The sequence below is a fragment of the Rhynchophorus ferrugineus genome, unplaced genomic scaffold (assembly GCF_030347505.1).
Source record: "Rhynchophorus ferrugineus isolate W39M unplaced genomic scaffold, kcgeb_rfMv2 rfM9, whole genome shotgun sequence".
Taxonomy (NCBI): Eukaryota; Metazoa; Arthropoda; class Insecta; order Coleoptera; family Curculionidae; genus Rhynchophorus; species Rhynchophorus ferrugineus.
The window spans coordinates 36,233,240-36,248,044 of NW_027472588.1; the positions used below are offsets into that span (position 1 = coordinate 36,233,240).

A 14,805-nucleotide genomic window follows, 5' to 3' on the forward strand; every position below is an offset into this window, starting at 1 on the left:
GTAGAATATCAATACAAAATTAACTTTTTTCATTGTCTATTTTGTATTTATTATTCAAGTAAAATATGAAAATTAGAGAAATGATGTATAATATATATATATATATATATATATATATATATATATATATATATATACCTAAATATTTCTCATAAAAATTGTTAAAATAATAGTTTATATTATTGTTTAAACCCTCTAAAAAGTATAAGGATAAAATACCATCAGGCCTGATTAAAAGAATCATATAATGTTTTTAGAATAACATAGAATGGTTATTAAATTAAATTCTAGTTTCAGCCACATTAAAGCCATCTATTAAAGTAAATCATATAAAATACTTGAATGCCATGAAACAACATGAGTCAGAAGATGCAAATGTTAGAGCAAATACTTATCTTGATGAAGTTCACCTTTTATTTAAGAACTTTAAAATGTTGTAATAGCTTGAAAAATCTATTAAAAAACTTAAGCTAGAAAAAGTGTGTTAAAATAATTAAAATTTACCTAAAATAAAAAGACCCTTTTATTAATGGTTAAACCAAAAATGTATCATTTTAATTTTTTAAAAGCTCAGTGTATGAGAAAAATGCACAAACGAAAAAGGGTATTTGATAAAACATGTATGTCACTGATAAACTCAGGTGAATATGCTTCAAAATTAATAAAGATAGCAACAAAAGCTAGACGACCGAGAGAAAGTGCCTAAAATGATATTCGATTAAAACGGCATTATAATAAGCGATCTGATAGACGACCTATTGGAACGCAAACAATATAAAAACAATATATCCAGCACGAAAGGCTTTCCAGATCGAAATAGCGTAACTGGAACCCGTGAAAGACATAAACAGTTTCGTGTCAAATCCCGAAATGCCTACGGCGTTGAATATATTAATATTTACACTTAACAAAGAATATTTTCAACACCAATTTAGTAGAAATACCCATTATCGGTCGATCGTTTTGTGAGCTGTTAATACGAGAAGGATTACATCATTAAATATCATTAATAATGATTAAAATAAATGCAACGAGTTATCTGAATTCCTTTTAGATTATTTCAGTTGCTCTATTTTTATACAAACACTTTTTAAAAGTATGGAAAATAAAAATGTATAAAATGTTTTGTTAACTCAAGAAATATAGCATGGTTATTACATATTTCATAAAACGAATTAATTGATATACGTCAAACACCGAAGCAAGTGTACAGATTCTGTCATTGCAATTCGTTTATCAAGATACGTACATTTTTGTACATACGTAATCTAAATTTGTTACGTCAAAACGTCGAAATGTTGCCGCATCAACTCTGAGTTTTAGTTCAGTTTGGCTTTGACATATAAAAAAATTCTAATCTAAATAAAATAATTGAACAAAAATATTATCAAACATAGTTCATTGTAACATTATAATACATCTAAAAACTACAGTTAATTATACAGCCATAATAGTTTATAGGTTAGAGTTATAACCTCTTATCACTATTGCTTTCAAGAATTGTGTATACGTCTGACAGCCGGATGACTTTGACAGGCTCATTCGTTTACGTGTTCACACTAATCAGATAGCAGTGTCTCTTTTTAATTAGAATAAAATGAGAAGGAACATGATCTGAAACGAATTTACAAATTGCGGCAGCCAATAAATTAAACAACTTGATGACGTACGTATAACGAAACTTTGAATACACTATATATAATACGTACCACAAATACATAGTGATGTAATTGAATTAAAGGGCAACCACTATGACCTGCTAATTCGACTCAACGTCTAACATATTTTGCATTAATAACACATGGGATCAAAAATCCCGGGCGTAACAAAGAAAACGCTTTTTTTATTCGAAATTGGCTTTTTCATTAACGTTGTCTTCATCAAGAGCCACACAATCATTCCAACGCCGCTCTAACATTTCAATACCACTTTTGTAGAAAAGTTTATCTTTTGCCTTTTTTCAGCGATAACCTCTTTATGCGAGCGAAATTTCTTACCGGTCAGCATTTTTTAAATTAAATATATAAAACATCTTGATGACGTATATATAAAAACACTTTGAATAGACTATAGAGTGTTAACTTAATACATTTAATTCCAGAATGTCATTTCGCTGCATTTCATTGATTAGTTTAAATTATCATTATAGGGACCTGTAAAGAAAATATTTCGGAAATTCATCGCATCCTTGAGCAAGTTTAGAAAGAGAGAACATGCTCTAGACAAATCTTTTTATTCTTTACATTAATATCATGCAACTTAGAAAAAAACATGTAGAAATGAAGAGGTAAACACCAAACTTTTATTGTTTATTGAAATATTATTCAACAATTAAAAAGCCGGCTTCGTTGGCGCAGTGGTCAAGGCGACAGGACGGTCATCCTACTGGAAGTACTTTATGTTTGTAATTTTAATTGTAAATGTCTTAGGCAACAATGGAAAATCTGACAAGAAATAACCATCTCAGTCACGCCAGTAACCAGGCTGTGTAAGACTGGATGTCTTCAGGGATGGTCTCAAAGTTGGTCACTAGCCAGTCGGTAGGCTTAATGCCAAGGCCCGTGGTTTGGAATATACGTTAAACTGTAGGTCCAGTCCAGATAAACCCCCGTTGGTAAAAAGGAGACTTTAAAATATTTAAAAAAAAAAGGACAGTTAAAATGTTATCTCATATAATGATCCATTTTTTACTCACCCTAAACCAACAAACACACAAATAGTGGCAAGTTCAAATCAAGTATACATTTTGAGACACCCTTTACGTTTACGTTTACCTACGTTTACCTAGTTTACCTATTAATAATTGATAATAATTCCGTAATAGCCTAGTAAAAAATTTCAAGGCAATTCACCTGTTTTAATTTATTGGTGTACGATCTGCTTTCAACTTGTAACCGAGACATAACATCTCTTAATCATAGAATTAACATTGTATCGTGAATGTAGATTATTAATTGGTTTTTTTTTAATTTAAAAAAATCGGCGGCTTTGATGAATAAAATGCTTGATAGGTAATTATACAATATGAAGAAGTGTTACGTAAGACCGAAGATTTACAGGGGAAGGAAAAAATTATATGAACACCTGACGTATACACAATATTTATTTATTAATAAGGTGTTGGTCCACCAACAGCTGTAATTCTTCGAAGAATAGGTTCATAGAGTGTCTAAATAATTGCCAACGGAATGTTGTTCGATTCTTGTACCAAATCCGCCAAGTTCTTCGATGATGTTGAAGATGGAAATATACTCCTTATTGTCTGCTCTAAAGCTCCTTCTCTGAAGATGTTTGATCATATTCTAATGCACTTCAAACCAAGAGCGAAGCCTTTAAACTGTGTGTATGGACGCATTATCATCTTGGAATATTGCAGTTTTTGACAGTAATACGGTCGTCATTATGTCAAGATATTTATTCGCAGTAATCCGGCTAGTGTGTGAATGAGAATGACGAGCTAAATCATAAGTTAACCTCCTCCATGCTTGATTGCAGGAATCAGACAGTTCGGAGGTTTCTTTTGCGGTTTTACACTATAAACCCCACTATTTGTAAGAAAGTAGTGTGAATGTAGTGAAAGTAAGTGTCTAGATTTTCTGATCCTTGTACTACTTCTTTCGCAGCGTAGTGTTGGCTTCAGTTATAAACGGTTTCACAATAGTAGCTCTTCCATAAATGTTAGTTTTGCGAAGCTCCCACCATACTATTTTTGTCTAAACATTATTACTCAAGTTAGTGTTGAGTTCTATTGTTATTTTTGGTCGCAGTATATTTATATTGTCTGGTCAAAATTCTTGTTAATATTCAGAGATCATATTTTCACCGATAGTTTGTTGTTTGTTGATGATCGAGGAACAAAACATATAATATACTGAAGTATAACTTACAAGACTTGGAATATAAACTGAGCAATACATACGAGTCCCATTATTTCATTATTTTTAATTATTTTTACTGTAACAGTAGCATAAAAATTCGACACCATTTTTATATTTCAACTTCCAGAAGAACGAAACCGAAGCTTAACAACTTAACTTAAAAATGTAAAGGAAAAAAACATTCCGCACAAATGGATTTAAGTTTTGTCGCAATATCATTAAGAAACAACATTTACATTTTAACAATTAAAAAGATATATATATATATATATATATATATATATATATATATATATATATATATATATATGTATATAATATTTTTTAATCTATAATTTAAGTTGCTAAATGTTCGTAGAAACTACATGGAGATGTATAGCGAACAAGAAATAAAAGTTACATTGTTTCGAAACACAATTTCTTTGTGAAAAATTGGAACATAAATAAAACGTGAGAATTAATAATGCATCTAAGAAGGTCATGACTTTTACTCGATTCATAATAAAACATGAAAATACTTTTTTATTATTTCGTCATGTTTCTAATTCTTTCGTCAATAAATAAAAATTATTTAATAACTTACATCAACGTACAATGGTGGTCTTCTATTTCAAATATTGTAATTGTCCTATAAGTTATTATTAAATTGTTATGAAACCTATATGTAGTCTATTCAAAGTTTTTTTGGACATATGTCATCAAGATATTTAATGTATTGCCTGCCGCAATTTGTAAATTCGTTTCAGAATCAGACAATATTTTCCTTCTCATTTTATTCTACTTAAAAAGAGATACAATGCTATCTGATTAGCTCAAACACGTAAGCGAATGAACCTATCAAAGTCGTCCGGTTGTCAGACTTATTAAATATTCTTGAAAGTAATAGTGAGAAGATGTCATTAACTCTAACCTATAAACTATTATGGCTATATAATTAACTATAATTTTTAGATGTAATATAATGTTAAAATAAATTATATTTGATAACATTTTTGTTCAATTATTTTATTTAGGTTATAAGGTTGTTGTATATCAAAGCCTAACTGAACTAAAACTCAACATTGCGACGTTTTGACGTCACGAATTTAAATGACGTATCTACAAAATAACTGTGAATAAACTATAGTTGTTCAGTAAATTCATTGAAAGGAAAAGTGACCCTCATATTTCATTTCTTATTTAGCCCTACGTTTATTATAATCATTTTCGCGTTTTTTTTTTGTGGGTGTGCTAGAAATCCGAGGGAACTAAATCTAATAAATAACCTAGATTCTCAAACAGTTAGATACACTAATTTTACTGATTATTATTCAAACTCTATAACTATGTACATAATAGAACCAAAACATTTCCACGATATCTTGAAAAATCCATCGTGAAAATGTTTAAATTGAACGCTTCACCGTATCTATCATTGCTCCTTCGAAGTGCCACTTGTTCCGATCAATGACTCATGACTTTTGGTCTAGCATCACTTAACGGAAAATCCTAACTCTCCATGGACAATAATTATGTAAAATATATGATACTAACTCTAAATAATTCTTTCAAAATCTCAGAGATCAAATCAAAAAAGGAGGTGATTCTAGGATTTCTCCGTCCGAGGTGATTCCATTGGAACCAACTTAGGATCAGAGCGGGGAAGGGGGTAAATCCAAGGAAAAACTCAAATTTCAAAGGCTCGTACAATATTTTCACATACTTTTTATCATTAAAATAATCGGATATTTGTGTATAATGTTATTGCTGAACTGATGTGACTTCTAAAAGCTATTCAGTTTGCTTTTTAAGCACTAACCATATCATATGAGAAGTCGTAGAAGCACGGTAGACAACTGTTTCTATTGTGTAACAGTTGTTCTAACTGTAAGTGTTAAAAAAACTGTTAAGCTCATGCGCGGAGGTCGCGGGTTCGATTCCCAACAAAGTAGCAACTTTCTTTTTCTTCGTTTGGTTGGAACATTTGTCAAATCACCTAGACTGGGTGACCTAGAGGCAGCTGGCCCCATTGTCTAAAGCATTCCTTATCTTCAATCATTGTTTCTTTATTCCTATTTTTCCTCATGCGGGCTGTAGTTTTAATTGGGCTATTCATTATAATACTTAATAAAATAACTACGTAATTTATTGAGTAAATGTTAACACCGAAAAGAGAAAAATAAAATATTTTTACAAAAAAACATTGAACCGATTTCAAAAAACTATTAAGGAACTCACTACAACGTAAAAAAAATCAAACTTACAATAAAAATCAGTTTGAAGTCGGTGCCGAGCCCTCAAACAGTATAAAAATAATAATATAATTGTATGTCATAAACCCAAAATTAAAAGGGAACAAAACAAATCTAATATAATATAACTGTTTAGGCTCGGTACCGAATTCGAACTGATTTTTATTGTAAGTTTGATTTTTTTACATTTTAGTGAGTCCGTTATTTATTTTTCGAAGTCGGTTCATTGTTTTTTTGTAAAAATATTTTTGTTATAATTGTTGCAGTCAATTTTACAATAACAAACTGTTAACAATATTTCACACTCATAATATATAAATACATTATGAGTATGATTATTCCAATAATAAAGATACACTGTTTCTGAAGTATTTTTGTAACATTACTATATTGCTGTTTATTTATATCATAATACTGTTAAAAATAAACTAAACTTTAAAAGAATCATAGTTTCCGATAATTGAATATATCCACACATCTATCATGAGTATAGCTGTTTTATATTTCAAATACATCTTTATATTTTATATTTTTTAGGTAGTATTACCTGACTAATCTGCATGGCTTCCATTATTTCTTCAGTCACAATGAAAAACAATAGAAATCACTGATACTGCAGCTTATACAGAATCTGATAATATGTAATAATTGTAATGAACTGACTGCTGGTTTTACACGATCTATTTCAGGCTTATTAATAGATTTGCCTCTGCATTGTTAAACGTATATTAGGCTAGTGTTCCGAATGGCCATGCCAAAGCGACTGCATATTAATTTGTTTTATTCTTATCTATAATCCAACTTGTCTTCGTCCAATTTAATATATTAATCAAATAACTAAATATAATCGATACATATGTATTACAAATAATTGAAGCAATATTTGTCATTATGATTTCTCAAATAGTAAGAATTTAAATAAGATATTCAATTATTATTTTGCAAATTATGATTTATATTTTTTAAAGGAACGTAATTTAAAATAGAGTCTATTCAAAGTTTTTTGTCCATACGTCATAAAGATGTTTAATGTATTGCCTGTCCCAATTTGTGAATTCGTTTTAGAATCAGACAATATTTTCCTTCTCATTTTATTTTAGTTAAAAAGAGACAAAATCCTGTCTGATTAGATCAAACACGTAAACGATTGAGCCTATCAAAGTCGTCCAGTTGTCAGACGTATGCAGAATACTTTAAAGCAATAATGATAAGAGGTTATAACTCTAACCTATAAACTATTGTGGCCGTACAATTAACTGTAGTTTTAGATGTACTATAATGTTAAAATAAATTATATTTGATAACATTTTTGTGCAGTTATTTTATTTAGATTATAATTTTGTTGTATGTTAAAGCCAAACTGTACTAAAACTCAGAGTTGATGCGGCAACATGGCGACATTTTGACGTCACAAATTTAGACGACGTATATACAAAATAACTTTGAATAGACTATATCTAAGTATATCTACAAAAGATGACGCCACAAATAAATTACTTTAAAAATGTTAAAAAAAAACGTCACATCATAAAATTAGACATATATCAACAACATAACCTTAAAATATTAAAAAATCTCTATTAGCATCTTTTTTCTCTTTATAATTATTTACGTTTTGGGACAACAATTACTTATAAAAGTGTATGGTAAATCTGTTTTAAGAGAACCAAATTATCTTGAGTAAATTTAACATCGAAATCAAGAAAATATGGTTAATTTCTTTCGCAGAAATCAAAAATTGTCTTTCAAGTTCAATGGCCTGAACAGGTGAGAGGTTTTCTTCGAGATGGAATGCGAAAATTGATTGAAAGGTGAGAAAGAACAGTAGGCCGCGATAAACAATACTTTGATTGATCTGTCCATTTGTATTGTTTTTTGAAACTAATACATTTTTGGTACAAACATATGTATGTGCCGAACTTATTTGTGCTCGCAATAGTTTTCTACGAAATTTAAAATATAGTACTAGTAAAGAGTGTTAAAAATAAATATTCATATTTTAGCTATTGTTTGTTGGTAAACAAGAAAGCAAAAGCTAATTGATATTTTAACACGTACCACTTTAATTTCCATAATTCTAGTATGTTTATTACCACATATAGTTTTAATAGCCGAATATTATTAAAACAAATGCATTTTCAACAGTTCTATTATATATTAAAAGTAAATTTTAAATATTATCAGGCCAATAAATTAATTTTAAAGGGCTATATCATCAGGATTATAGATGTATCAAAGGATGTTGAAGCCTCATTTACATTACATCTTTTTAAAATCCTTTAAAACTAATTTATAAACCTAATATAATTATATTGATAAAAAGTTATTATAAAAAAGAAGTTACTTGAAAATAGTAAACTAATTTTTATCTTTATATATCATACTATGTTTTCTTTCGGTTAGAAATTAATATATTTTAAATATTAACACAAATGAAACTTTATTTTAGTATAAACAAAATTACTATTATACGAACTATTTTTGTATATTAATGTAAATGTTTATCTCTCAAATTGGTATCAGTTTGCGACAGTCCATAATTACCTACCTATTATAAAGATAAATCGAGTAATACATTAAATAAGTTAAATGTTTGAAATGTTGAAACAAAACTTGCATATTAGTACCTTCAATTGCTCGATACTATTAAATAAATATTCAAATAGTTACTGAAGAATACTCGGTATAAACATAAATAGACTGAATAAATATGTAAATGAGTACTTTGAAAAATATATGTCACTTATCTCACAATCAAATACATGTCCATACTACGTGTAATTTTAATAAATAAACGTGTAGCTTGAAAAAATATTCATTCAATTTAATGGACGCCGGTGAAACCATGTTATATCAATAATTGAGATAAAATTAAAATTAAGCAGTTAGATAAATAAATACACCAGAAGTTATATAGAAAGATACACAATCATTGTAATTATATCAATCAGTAATATAATCAAGCACCATAAAATTAGTTCATGATGTTCTAATATATACAAATATGCTGTACTTATGTTACAACAATTTCAACATTTTTACAGCTGACTTGTAATTATAAACAACTCTATGATTTTTTTAAGAAGAATATAATGAGACTTGTAAAAATTAACAGTCAGAAATATTTGACAACGATTCCCAGGCGTTGTTAATTTTTGTGGATATTTTAAAATCCATTCCTTGACGAATTTCACTAATTTGGTTACTTAAACAGTACTTAAAATGAAACTGAATATAACGTAAGCATAGAAATGAATCTGATTAACTCACAATTCCTAATAAATAAAAAAATATTTCAGTAAACAAGCGTCTAGTTCGAAGAAATACCCGAAAAAATCTCTAGATTATTGGCCTTCTATCTCTCTCTATATTGGAGTGTGCATCATACACTGTAGAAACAAGTAAATTACTCTGACGGTGTGAAAACCTTTGGTTACTCATTAGCCGGGAAGATTAAAAAACCGCAGATGGTTTAAATAAATATTCCTGAATAAAAACTAGAATTTCATTCGTTTTGATTATTCGCCTTTCTCTCTCTTTTTCTGTATCGAAATGATGCACACTCTAGAGACTGGTAAATCACTCTCGTGGCGTGAAAACCTTCGGTAACTCATCGACCGGGAAAGTTAAAGAACCGAAGATGGTCTAAATAAATAAATAACGATTTCTGAATAAAAACTAGCTGGATGGATAACTGACCGTCTTGCTCTGTGTCGTCTCGATGTCCAAACTTCCATTACGGACCGAATTGGTCGTGCTCTCCGTCATCATCAGGAACCACCAACGAAACCGGAAAGAAAAAACATACAACACTTGGCCGGTAAGAACATGCAACTGAGCGGAGACACGACCGGAGCGATACTAAGTAAGAAATCTTTATGCTGCTAGGTGGGGTAGCGTGTTTTTTGGTGGGAGTCATTATACAGGGCCCTGCCGGTTATTGAACATCATTGTTGATGTTAGATAATCGTAAACATCATCGTAAACACATCTGGTTATGTTCGATAGGATTTACATTTCGTGTTAGATAAAAATAACAACCGGAAAGCGGACTTAAAAGGACGCTCCGAAGAAAACCATTCGTCAATAGTCGCTACTTTTTCCCATCTTTCGAAAAAAAAATCATCTCGAAAGGACATTTTTTGGCAATTTTTTTTTATTCAACATAATTCCCTTCAATGGTAATACACCGATTATAGCGACTCTCCAACTTTTCGATATCATTTTTGTAGTACGATTTGTCCTTTGCTTCAAAATAGGCCTCAGTTTCGGCGATCACCTGTTCATTTGATGAAAATTTCTTCCCAGCGAGCATTCTTTTGAGATCTGAGAACAGGAAATAGTCGCTGGAGGCAGATCTGGAGAATACGATGGATGAGGAAGCAATTCGAAGACCAATTCGTAGATTTTTTCACGATGGCACGTTTTCACTGACTTGTGACACGGTGTATTCTCTTGGTAAAGCACTTTTTACTTCTTCAAATGCGGCCGTTTTTTCGGCGATTTCGTCCTTCAAACGGTCCTATAACTCTATGTAATAGTCGCTGTTTATGGTCCTTCCTTTTTCAAGGTAGTTAGTGAAAATTATTCCATGCCCATTCCAAAATACAGACGCCATAACCATAACCGCTGATATCTAATAACCATATCAAGCAAAGGACAAATCGTACTGCAAAAATGGTATCGAAAAGTTGGCGGGCTGCTATAATCAGTGTTGTAATAATTGATTACTATTTACAGTGTAGTTGAAAAACCAATTTTGCCAAAAAATATGTTTTACTATGGTAGGCCGGGGACTTTTCAATTGATCTGTTACTATATATTATTATTAACTATTAGTTACAGTAACACAATTATTGGAATTTATTAAATGCGAGTATAACATTCCATTTCAATATTTGCAAATCGACAAGGTTAGTTAGATTATAAAAATTCAATTAATATGTACACGCTAAATATAATGATTAAACGAAATACTATTAAACACATTTTATCAAAATGAACTGATGATTTTAATGTCAAATTATTTGATGTCAAAGATAAATTGTGATTATAATTATGTTCAACGGAAACAATAATCAAAATGTTTATATTACGTCAAAAAAAAACATTTGCATCAGATGGATCATATTTTTGACATATTATATCCACTATACATTTTTTAATTATTAACTTTATTATATCATATACTAATATTATTAATAATCCGTTATCCGTTTTAATTTTTAAATGTGCATTAGAAAAAGTGGTAAAGCCAAAGTTAACAAAATATTTTACGTATGCGTACACGTTGTGTCATTTAAAATCAGTATGTCACTTTGACATATCGGACGGACAGAACGAACGAAAATTGATTCCCTTTGTTTTAAATTACATAATATACAGACATAATATGGAGCGCATAATAACGAATATAATATGCGATTAGGAAATAAAAAACAATTCTCCAATTAGTACAAGTGCGCGCTATCTTTTTGAAACGTGCGTTGACTAAACTCAACAAATTTTAATAGAGCAACTGCAATTTGCTAATGTCAGTTTTAGAGATTTATAGATTTATAGATGAGCATTTTTGAGATGAAAGACGAGCGTGATGGCGATGTCTGGCAAATGTACGACAAGTGCGTTAAAATATTCTATTTAGAATTTTTTGTCACTCCAATTAATGCTGGCTGTAATTGTGACTAAAACTGTTTAGTTAACACAAAATTTAACCTGTTGAAAAAAATTGAACTGAATATTATTGACAGATGTCTAATGTCTATGCAACCACTGACAGTTGTCATTTTGACACAATTTCTTGAAACCCAAACGTCAAACCAATTTGCTATATATAGATAAATATCTAGCATTCCGTAATGATTTGTTAAATTAACTTCTAACAAACAAAGAAAAATAAGTACTTTAATACTCTGCAATCTTAAAAGTGCCAAAATAAAAAAAGTTTAAATATATGTAAATATTTTTTAAATGCTGAATTATATATATATATATATATATATATATATATATATATATATATATATATATATTGTATCGCCTCAAATAAACCTATTAAATAAAGAATTTTTCGCAGACTGCCAAACAATAAAACTCGTAATCCTCCCCATGATCAGTTAAAGCTGGTTTTGTCTTATCAGTGCTAATTTGATTCAGTTTTTAATTCCCAGGACAATTATGTCAAACTTAAAAAATATTTTCATGGATAAAATAAACTTTTAAGAGGATCATTTGATATGAGGAACAATTTTTGACCACTATTAACGATTTAATTTGGATTATTATGATATACATATAAGATATAAATTTACTCACATACATACATGTAAAATAACTATGATTAGTTTGGTATTATCCCATAATAATTTTTAAAATACCACGGATTGTTTTGAAATAATCAGAAAGTATCTAACGTGTACTCAAGGTTACTACCATTGGAAACAAAAAAAAGTACAAAAAATACTATTTGTTCAAATTGTGTATTTTCAGCTTTTAGAAATTTCCGTGAAAATATGCGGAAGTGTTTAAGAAAAAATTCACCTTATTACTTACATGTTCTCGAAAATAATAAGTCATTTCGCCTCCTGCCTCTTTGAAAATCTCCTCGACACGATAACTGGACACTCTAGAATATTTATAATCGTAATTCCTTTGTTTTGCCATTACAAAACCAACTGAAACGCTCTAACTTTTACTTTTCTTGGTTAAACTAAATGGTTTAATAATTTTAGTGCATTAACGTCTATGATTTGATTGCGGGAAACTATTACTTTCTCTAACAATTGACTGGTTTTGGTGAGAATCGATGACTATCATGATTGTGAATCGCATATTGCAAAAATGAAGATTACAATATAAACGTTTGTTGAAGGTTCTTAGAAAACATTCCTTAAAATGAATAACAAAAATATAAAAACATTATGAAATGATATTTTGTATTGTAATAACAAATGAATAATTACATAAAAGAAACATTTAAAAATATTGAAAGCATTATTGTCTCTCAATATTTTATATCAACCACAATATTATACTATGACCAATATAATACATACAGCATTTGAGTTAAGTCAAATTATTTCTTTTTATTACTTAATTATATTAATTTAATTAAAATATTACACAATTACTGATTAATGTAATAAAATTTCAAAAATTGTCAATGTTTATGATGTTGCATATGTCGCATATTTCAATATGAAACTTATTAAATTAAGCAATAATAAATTATTTATTTAAAAACAAATTAATAGATTAAATGCTGTTTTACTTACTTGAAAATAATAAAAGGCTATTTATTAGTAATTTATTAATTAATAACTAATATTCTTATGTTCATATATTTCAGTATTAGATGTCAAGTTTAAAAATCAGTTGAAAGCAACGGAAGCTGCAAGTATCAGTTTGTTGAAGATATTACTATAAAAATATAGCTAGTAATACAGGTTTCGTATTCTATTTGTTCTTACTAGAAAAATACACATCATTGGTAAACTGAAAATGCAGTTTTATAATACATTCATATGAAACTTGTTGTGTCATATAATATCATTTCTTTTAAATCAGTGACAAATATTTTATCATCCTAATGACAATGATGTTATACTTATATTAAAGATGTTTAAATTTTTTTATATTTCAATATTAAAAAACTTAATTGTTTAATCAAACTTCATATATTGAGAATATCAAATTACAATATCATACTTTACCACTAATAAAAACAGTACATTTGTAATTGTACACAAATTGTAATGCCAAATATGGAATAGCTATGTATTAACTGTTGGTATAGTTATGACTGCTTATTCCTACATCGCCAACACTGCCAAATACAAACAAGAAAATTGAATATTTGTTAAAATTTTTATTTTTGATTTTTAAAAACATTTATATACCTAAAATATAGCATTTCATTTTTTTCCTTCTACCATAATAATATGATATCCAAATTTAGTTTTCACTGGAGGATCGGTATAAACAGGATTATTTACCGAAGATATAGGTAAAGCAAAAGCAGCATCTTGAAATGGCCCTACCATAGAACCTCTAGTCATCCAACCTAAATCACCACCAGATCTTGCCTTATCTTCACTATATGCCGCCGCTACTTCCGGGAACTTTTGTCCGGCTTTCAACTTTTCTAATGCTTCCAAACATTTGCTCTGTTTTTCACAAAGAATATGTCTTACTTTCACAGCAGTGCCACCTTTCTTCTCTTTTCCTATAGGAAACTTTAATTAAATATCTTTATTAATTGATTAATTAAAATCATGTTTGTAATATAGTAGAACATATTACATTATATATATATATATATATATATTAGTTTATTAAGACATATATAATTACCTTTTTCTTCGGAATCTCCTCCTTTGCCGGCTTTACCTGCCGGTTTACTATTAGCCTTTTTTGGTGGCATTCTGTGTATATTTAAACTAATATCAAAACTCAATACTAACAAATTTAAATAACTTCTTAGTTTTGAGACATAGAAAAATGTTTTGAGATCTTGTGTTATTTTAACGAATATAGGTTAAATAATTTTTAGTAATGGAAACAATCGAAATACTCATCTCAGAACATTAGAACTAATCGGTACTTAAATAAGTATTGCTATGAATAGTTACTAATAAATTCGTTTTATATTAATGTTAATATTTAGTAGTATACAGAAAGTTTTAATTTGAAAACAT

At 28.9% G+C, this 14,805-nt stretch overlaps 2 protein-coding genes across 4 annotated transcripts in view; both read right to left on the reverse strand.

Annotated features, from left to right (window-relative positions):
• ome (dipeptidyl peptidase 4 omega) overlaps window positions 1–12,906 on the reverse strand; it is a 67,440-nt gene extending 54,534 nt beyond the window's left edge. Inside the window, exon 1 of one of the 3 annotated variants that reach the window (XM_076414678.1) lies at window positions 12,662–12,906. In XM_076414678.1, the coding sequence (XP_076270793.1) occupies window positions 12,662–12,772 (111 nt within the window). In that variant the 5' untranslated portion in view covers window positions 12,773–12,906. Of the gene's footprint in view, window positions 1–6,656; window positions 6,758–9,808; window positions 9,972–12,661 lie in introns of those variants that run through there. The other 2 variants (XM_076414679.1, XM_076414680.1) reach the window with 2 other exon arrangements.
• An 860-nt stretch (window positions 12,907–13,766) lies between these two features.
• On the reverse strand, window positions 13,767–14,650 carry LOC143202850 (peptidyl-prolyl cis-trans isomerase NIMA-interacting 4). The gene is made up of 3 exons (XM_076414712.1): window positions 14,462–14,650; window positions 14,008–14,333; window positions 13,767–13,934 (listed from the first exon to the last, which is right to left on the reverse strand). Exons 1-2 carry the CDS (start codon window positions 14,529–14,531, stop codon window positions 14,023–14,025), a joined length of 381 nt encoding a protein of 126 aa, XP_076270827.1. The 5' UTR covers window positions 14,532–14,650; the 3' UTR covers window positions 13,767–13,934; window positions 14,008–14,022.
• Window positions 14,651–14,805: the final 155 nt, after the last annotated feature.